General features: G+C 49.9%; 1 protein-coding gene across 1 annotated transcript; it reads left to right on the top strand.

Annotated features, from left to right (window-relative positions):
- The first annotated feature begins 3,911 nt into the window (after positions 1 to 3,911).
- Nr0b2 (nuclear receptor subfamily 0 group B member 2) lies at positions 3,912 to 6,677 on the top strand. The gene is made up of 2 exons (XM_004642857.2): positions 3,912 to 4,467; positions 6,209 to 6,677. Exons 1-2 carry the CDS (start codon positions 3,933 to 3,935, stop codon positions 6,448 to 6,450), a joined length of 777 nt encoding a protein of 258 aa, XP_004642914.1. The 5' UTR covers positions 3,912 to 3,932; the 3' UTR covers positions 6,451 to 6,677.
- Positions 6,678 to 8,466: the final 1,789 nt, after the last annotated feature.

Genomic DNA, 8,466 nt, shown 5'->3' with positions numbered 1-8,466 from the left:
AAAAAAAAAGTAAAAATTTTCAACTACAATTAGTTAAGATGACTGCTTCTTCCCACTGTATTGGACTTTCCCTAGAATCAGGTGAGGTCAAAGAGGCCACAAGGACTTGAGGATCCAACTAAAGGGAAGCTGCACTGGAGATGGAACTGGTGTCCTTACGAGCTCTCCTGGTGTGGACAGAAATAATCTACAAATAATCCTGTCATTCACAGTGTGCCATGACCATCCTGAACCAGAGGTCACATCCCAACGTAAATGATTCCACACACATCGGAGATTATTTCAGTCATGACATGTATAAATTGTCCCTTCATAGTAACTCAGAAAGGAAGTTCTCTCTCATAAGGAAGACGCATAATCTACATGATAATTAGCCACTGATGTTCTTTGCATAGTTTTTCTTTTAACTTTGGTACAGGATCTCACTATGCAGCTCGGACTCATAGCAATCTTTCTGTTTTCAGCCTCCCCAGCACTGGGATTACAGGCGTGCACCACCACGCCCAGTCTTGGTGGCCAGCTCAGCACACGCTGGCACAGCATGAGGTACTGGGGCTCATATCTGGCAGGCAGAAACTTAGATTGCTGAGCTATCTCTTTTCTTTAGTCCTAGGGCTTCAACCCAGGGTCTTTGTGCTGAGCTACCTCCCCATCCCATTTTTTACTTTTTATTTTGAGACAGGATCTTGCTAAGTTTTCCAGCTTGGGTTCAAATATGTGCTCTTTCTCTTTAGCATTCCAAGGTACTGGGATTATAGGCCTGTGCCATAATCTTTTATTATGGGGGTGCTGAGGATGAAATTCAGGGCCTCCCACGTGCTGGGCAAGTGCTCAACCACTGAGCTACACCCTCAGTCCTAGTTTTCTTTTGAAAGGAATTTGTTGTTATTGTCTTGTTTTTTAAAGGAATTATACCAAGTAAATTTTATTAAAATTCCTATCACAAATACTAAGCACAGGGCCAGGGAGATTGTTCAGTGGAATAAGCGCTTCCCTGGCAAGTGCAAGGGCCTGAGTTCAATCCCTGGTTCCGCAAAAAAAAAAAGAACCTAAGCACAGTGGTACATACCTGTAATCACAGCACTCAGGAGGCTGAAGCAGGAGGATTGCTATAAGTTCAAGGCTGGGCTGGGCTACATAATGAATTCACGAGCAGCCTGGAGTATACCTTGCCTCAAAAAAAAAAAAAAGAAAAGAAAAGAAAAGAAGAAAGAAAGAAAAAGAAAAAACAAACAAAATTAAAGAAACGCAAACAAAATTCCTAACACAGTTATAAACAGTTGGGGCTGGGGAGATAGCTCAGTAGAATAAGCGCTTGCCTGGCAAGTGCAAGGTCCTGAGTTCAATCCCCAGTTTCGGAAAAAAATAAAAATAAAAAGTTATAAACAGTACTACAAATAACAAATATGTCTACATGTGAAGTGTTTTATTTTTTCTATGTATTTAGTACAGGGTCTACAGAGTCTCATTATGTAGATTGGACTCCTAATGATTCTCCTGTTTCTTTTCCTTTTTTTTTTTTTTTTTTTGGTGGAACCAGGGATTGAACTCAGGCCCTTCAGCTTGCCAGGGAAGCGTTTATTTCACTGAACCATCTCCCCGGCCCCTGATTCTCCTATTTCCAGCTTCCCAAATTCTGGGATTACAGACTGCACCACCAAAGCCAGTCTCAGTTGCCCTCTCAGTGCACCTCCGGTGCGGGTGTGGCCGACACAGCAGGCTGGGGATTGAACCCCAGCTGGCCGCTGCACTCTGCCTAAGCAGGCGCTTTAGTCCACTGAGTTATCTGGCTGGCCCTTGTGAAGTGTTTCATATATCCCAACTACCAAGAATAATTTCTATTTTTGTGTGTGATGTTAGGGGTGACCCCAAGTCCATCCTAGGAAAGTACTCTACAACTGAGCATATCCTTAACCCAGAACCAGTTTTTTGGAGTACTGGTTCAGTACTGGTGGATTTTTGTTTATTTATTTATTTATTTAGTTAGTTAGTTAGTTAGTTTGGCGCTACCAGGGATTGAATGGATTTTTGAACAGACTGCAGAGTTTGCTACCTGACAGGATGTATTAAGAAGAATTCAAGGGGCTGGTGGGATGGCTCGGTGGTCTGGAGCACCTACTTAGAACAAGCGAAGCTGAGCAAAGCACAGGGACCAAGGTTCGATCCCCCAGCACCACACATGCCAGCCAGCCCCGCCCCCTGGTGGGCGGAGCTGGCCACACACACACACACACACACACACACACACAATAAATAAGTAAATAAATAAATATTTTTTTTAAAAAAAGAAGAAGAATTCAAAAAAAAAAAAAGCAGAAGAATTCAGAGCCAGGAATGATGGTCCCTGCCTCTCTGGAAGGCTGGGGCAGGAAGATCACAAGTTTGAGTGTGTCTTAGGCAATTTAGCAATTTAGCGAGATCCTTTTTCAAAATACAAAGGGCTAGAAATGTACCTTTGTGTGAGGTCTGGGGCTCAAACTCTAATACCAGAACAAAAATCCACAAAAGATGCATGCTTCCTGTTCTGGGCTTCATTCTTAAGGAGAGGAGAGCAGGAAGCTAAGCTCCCATTCTCCATGCTGGGCCACTGTCACCTGACATCCAGGACCTTACTCTGCCCTCAGGGCTGCACTGCAGGGAGCCTCTTATCCTAGAGGCTCAAGCCTCAGGGATGACTGAGGATCACCCCCAAATCACTCAACTGGGCCGTGATAGTCTGGAGCAGGTGCCAGGGCTGGCGGCCTCCGAGCCTCTCTCTCCCCATTCAGGACACCAGGGCCACAGAAGGCCTGGCAGGCTAGGCTGGCCAAGGCCCAGGGACACAGCCCAGCTGAGGACCATCCACCCTCCTCTCCCCTCCCCCATGCCCCTGAAACCTAGGGCAGACACTGTATGTCCCGACCACAGGTGTGCGGCTTTGCAACATCTGCAGAACAGAAGGCAGCAAGGGCCACGGCAGTAGCCACTCACTCTGGGAAACTCAGTCATTTTTTTTGCACAACTAATCCAGCTGACACAGACGAACAAACAAGGACTTTGAGGTCAGACAGGTCTGAACTCTGTCCCTTCCTGTTGGAGTAACCATGGACAGAGCACTTCACTTTTTCTTCTTCACAGAGGGAAAATCTAAGTTGCAGGGAAGCTCAGGATAGTAGAGTGGGATGTGACTGACACATAGTAGGTGCTCAACAAGTGGCATCTGTATTTCATAATCATCATAGCACAGCCTCTCAGGAGCTGCAGAAATCCAGGCTGGGATCGGGGCTCTGAAAGACCTTATCCCTGTAGGGCCCCCAGAAGGGGAGTCAGAGGAAGGGGCCTCTCAACTGCACCTTGGGCAAAGTCCTCCCAGCCCCCTGCATCCTGGCTCCCTTCCCTGCAGCCTGTTTCTTGCCAACAACAAGAGCAGGGCCCCAAGGTTAGGCAAACAACAAGTGATAAGGCACTTCCAGGCTGGGCCTTGTGTTCAAGGCTTGCCCAGCTCTGCGGCTGGCTTCCTGGCTTAGCAAGAACCCCAAGCCTGTGCGCACATTCAGAGCAGGCACCAATAGAACACCAGTCACAGCCACCTGCTGATTGTGCACCTGAGGCCTTGGTGCCCTGGTACAGCCTGGGTTAATGACCCTGTTTATCCGCTTGAGTCATCTGATAAGGAGCAGCCGTGCAGTGGGCAGGCAGCCCTGTCTGTGGCCACTTCATTGAGTGAGGCGATATCAATGCCACGTGGAGCTTCCAATGTCCCCTCCCCCGCCACTTCCCCACCAGTCCTGGTGGGGTCAGTGTGTGTGTGCTGTTTTTTTTCAATGAACATGACTTCTAGAGTCAAGGTTGTTGAGCCATTCCCCTTCCCGCCCAGCAGGGATATAAATAGCACCCACACTGAAGCTCAAAGGGCCAGAGAGCTGGGAAGAACTAAGAGCAGGTCTCCAATCATGAGCTCCAGCCAGCCAGGGGCCTGCCCGTGCCAGGGTGCTGTGGGCCGCCCAGCCATTCTGCATGCACTCCTGAGCCCCAGCCTCCGGACCAGGCCCCCCACTCCCCCATCCCGCTGCCTATGTAGACAGCACAGACCCGTCCGCCTGTGTGCGCCTCACCGCACCTGCCGGGAAGCCTTGGATGTCCTGGCCAAGATGGTGGCCTTCCTCAGGAACCTGCCATCCTTCTGCCAGCTGCCCCCGCAAGACCAACGGCGTCTGCTGCAAGGATGCTGGGGCCCCCTCTTCCTGCTTGGGTTGGCCCAAGACACTGTCACCTTTGAGGTGGCTGAGGCCCCAGTGCCCAGTATACTCAAGAAGATCCTGCTGGAACAGTCCAGCAGCGGGACTGGCAGTGACCAGCTGCCCGACAGGCCCCAGCCCTCACTGGCTGCTGTGCGGTGGCTTCAGTGTTGCTTGGAGTCCTTCTGGAGCCTTGAGCTGGGCCCTAAAGAGTATGCCTACCTGAAAGGAACTATCCTCTTCAATCCAGGTGAGCTCCTAGACAGGGCTTTGGTGGGAGGGGAAAAGGAAGGGATCAATAGATCTTCTTCTAGCGGCTGCACATCTGTCCTCTCTTTTGGTCCTCGCTGCCATCAAATAGCTGTGCCACAGAAATGCCCAGAGAGGCTAAGCAACTAGCTAAAGGTCTCACAGCCAGGTAGAGCCAGAGAAGGGATGAAAACTGCCATCTGTGCCCTCCAGACACTACCCTGTGACTCTGGGCCTGAGAAGCTTGCTCTGAGCCTAGTGGTGTGGGGGGAGAGGGGCAGGGCAGCAGTGTCTCGTCTTCAAGGGCAGGCTGTGTGGTGACATTCTGAAGGCTAAACTCCTTCGTGGGTTCTGAAAAACCACATAAAGGAGAGGAATGGAAGGGATTCTGGGGGCAGGGAGGGAGCACTCGGGAAGTCCCTGCTGGGAGAGCCACAGAGAGAGAGCACACACTCACCACAAGGCCCTCCTGGGCTCGGGAAGCACAGTGACCTGTTGTAGTCACCGAAAATACCAGTGCTACACTTGCCATATGGTAGAGCCAGTTCTCAGGGGATTTTCTTTTGTTTTGTTTGTTTTTCAAGATAGGGTCTCACTATGCAATTCAGGTTGGTTTTAAACTTACTATGTTGCCCAGGCTGCCCTCAAACTCAATGATCTTCCTGCCTCAGCCTCCCAAGTGCTAGGAATACAGGCATAGGCCATTACACTTGGATTCTAAGGGTTTTACATATACTGGTTCATTAAAGCCTCATAATAATAATGAAAAAAAAAAGCCTCGTAATGCTGGGCATGGTGGTACACACGTGTAATCCCGGCACTCGGGATGATGGCTGCAAATTCAAGGCCAGCCTGAGCTACATACTAAGTTCAAAACTAACCTGAACTACATAGCAAGACCCTGTCTCAAAAACAACAACCAGGGGCTGGTGAGATGGCTCAGTGGTCTAAAGCACCTACTTAGAACAAGCTTAGCAAAGCACAGAGACCACGGTTCAATCCCCCAGCACCACATGCCAGCCAGGGTCGCCCCCTGGTGGGCTGAGCTGGCCACACACACACACACACACACACACATAAATAAATAAATAAATAAATAAATAAATAAAATTAAAAAAAAAAAAACAACAACAACCAAAAAATGCCTCATAACAAGACAGGGCCAGTGAGACAGCTTAGCAGCATAAACATCTGCCCTGAGTTCGATCCCCAATACCACCACAAACAAAACAAACAAACAACAACAACAACAAAAAACCCCAGGTATTATTATTGTCCTCAGTTTACAGATGAAGAAACTGAGGCACAAAGATTACATAACTTGCCCAAGGGACTTGCACCCAGGCAGTCAAGTTCTCAACCATTCTTTTTTTTTTTTTTTTTTTTTTTTGCAGAACCGGGGATTGAACTCAGATCCTTGAGTTTGCCAGTCAAGTGCTTATCCTACTGTGCCACCTCCCCGGCCCCGTCAACCATTCTTATATATTGCTCTTTAAAGGGGACGGGTGACTAAATTGATAATACAGGCCTCAAAGGTCAAGTAAAGGTAACAGGGGACTTGGAAGGATAGTCCAGTAGCACAACTCTTGTCTGGTGTGTGAAAGGCTCTGAGTTCTACCCCTAGTCCTGCAATGAGAAAGGGGTCACTGAAAAGCATCTGCTGGTGGCCTCAGATCCAGGGCAGCTTTCTCTTGGTGGCAGGGTGGGGGTGCTCACAGGGTTCTTCACCTCTGCACCCGCAGATGTGCCCGGCCTTCATGCCTCCTCCCACATTGGGCGTCTGCAGCAGGAGGCTCACTGGGCACTGTGTGAAGTCCTGGAGCCCTGGTACTCGGCAGGCCAAGGCCGGCTGGCCCGTGTCCTCCTCACAGCCTCCACCCTCAAGAGCATCCCCCCCAGCCTTCTTGGGGACCTCTTCTTCCGCCCCATCATTGGAGACGTGGACATCGGTGGACTTCTTGAGGACATGCTTTTGCTGAGGTGACCTGAGGGAGGAGGCACCCCAGGCGCAGTCCCTCACTCAACCATGTTCCTGGCCCGGACTTCATTGAGAGGACACAGTACTCCGGCCTCCTAGCAGGGCTTTGATGGTTCCCAGAGTCTCCTGAAACAGGGATGGAGGTTCAGGCTGCCCACTGTGCCGGATTCCTACTATCTTTGTATAGAACTGAATTAAGTTATTGTTTTTATAATAAAAGGTGTCATACCCTAGAGCCTGATGGTGTGGTCTATGCACGTGGAAAGGCCTGGTTCTGCTCCAGGGCTCAAGGGAAAGGAGCCACAAGAAGGCAGGAGCCAGCCTCGGGCAGTTGCAAGCCTGATTCATCACAATAGAATGGTGATTTCATTTCTGGGGATGGTGTGAGTCCAACCACCTGGTCTGACTCCAAGGGATGCTATCAGCTGAAAACGTCATCCCCTCCTTGCCTTTATCCTTGAGGAGGTGTTCCTCTCCTTGACCCCAGATCTTCCAAGCTCTCTAGGGTTCCTGCTTTCCACAAGGTCTCTATCACCTCAGGAAAAGTAGGGTCACAGCCCACCAGGAAACAGCCTATTTCCAAATTGAAACAGACAAGGTCTCTGTGATTTCTGCAGTTTGGGAAGATTCATGTCCCTCCAGCTGTGCAGCTGACAGAAGAGAATGGTCCACACTGTTCCCAATGCAAGGGGGTCCAGGGCTGGGGCTAGGGTCCTGAAGCGTCTTGGAGACTGAGGCAGGCTAAGGTCAAGGGGGCTCACAGCGGCAGGACTGTACCCGCTAGCCAAGTCTGAAACACTTCCATGACAGCCCTGAGTCCTCTTCCACTGCCCCTCTGCCCAGCTCCTGTCGCAGAACCTCCTCCTGGACACTCCCATCCAGCCACTGGGAAGCTGGGCTTAGCCTCCAGTGCTGCTCCATTCAGAGAATGGCTTGGTCTGGTCTGATTGATCCATGTCTGCACCTCCATTCTTGCTAAATATTCTGGCCGAATTGCAGGGTGACTGACCTCAGGATGAGCAGGAGGACATGATAACAACACACACATCTATAGGGCTTGCCAGCTCCTCCTGTCTCCAGCAGTAAGGGCTGCTCTGATCAGGCCTCACCCCTGTGCTACCAGTTTGGATTCTTCTCCCAGGGGGCCAGGTTAATTATTGCTCAGGAAGAGGTCATTCTTTCAAGGACAATGGTCTAGGAGTGATCATGCAGGCCTTTCTCTACGGCCTCCAGGTTAGCACCATGCTAAACTGGCCATGTACCTAGGACAGCACTCAGCACCAGCAGAAGGCACCCATGTCCCTTACCAAGTTGCCCACTCACAAACACGACACCCAAGAGAACAGGAACACAATCAGACTCCACAAAAGACACCCACAACTCAGATATAGAACTCAGGGCTGGGGATGTAGCTTAGCAGTATAAGTGCCTGCCTGGCAAGTGCAGAGTCCTGAGTTCGATCCCTGGTACCAAAAAAAAAAAGAACACAGACACAACTACATAGACAGACAACCTCCCCCCCACACACACCCCAGACCCTCCACCTCAGCACAGAAAAGCACAACCTGATACACTCACTTGGCACTATGCAGCAGATCCACACACAGACTCATATATCAAACCCAAGCCACACATTGCGTACTTTACATATAGCTCTGCTCCCAAAGGTGGGAGACACAACACAGGGACACCCTCACACCAGGTCATGTACCTTATCCTCCGTATGTTGTGGTAAAGAGAAAAGTAGGCATATCTGGCTTCTACTCATCTTCAGGATCTATCCAGGGCTTAGAAATCCAGGACATACTTTTCTGCCTACCACCTACATCTAGCCAATCACCCCTTTCTCTATGGTGACCCTAACATCCAAATGCCTCTCAATCAATCCCTCCAGCTAGGACCCAACCAAACCCCTAAATATAGTATGCTTTAAAAACTAGAGGGGCTGGGGCTGGAGAGATGGCTCAGTGGTCTAAAGCACCTACTTGAAACAAGCTTGGCAAAGCACAGGGACCGCGGTTC

Source organism: Octodon degus, unplaced genomic scaffold (assembly GCF_000260255.1).
Source record: "Octodon degus isolate 3935 unplaced genomic scaffold, OctDeg1.0 scaffold00163, whole genome shotgun sequence".
In the NCBI taxonomy this organism is placed as follows: domain Eukaryota; kingdom Metazoa; phylum Chordata; class Mammalia; order Rodentia; family Octodontidae; genus Octodon; species Octodon degus.
Note: the sequence above shows the minus strand (reverse complement) of the source record. Positions and strands in the feature narration are given on the sequence as shown.

Bases quoted from the DNA above. Each gene is read 5' to 3' on its own strand.
- Nr0b2 (XM_004642857.2), top strand. From the start codon at position 3,933: ATGAGCTCCAGCCAGCCAGGGGCCTGCCCGTGCCAGGGTGCTGTGGGC. The intron at 4,468-6,208 runs GTGAGCTCCTAG...CTGCACCCGCAG, and splicing joins AACTATCCTCTTCAATCCAG to ATGTGCCCGGCCTTCATGCC.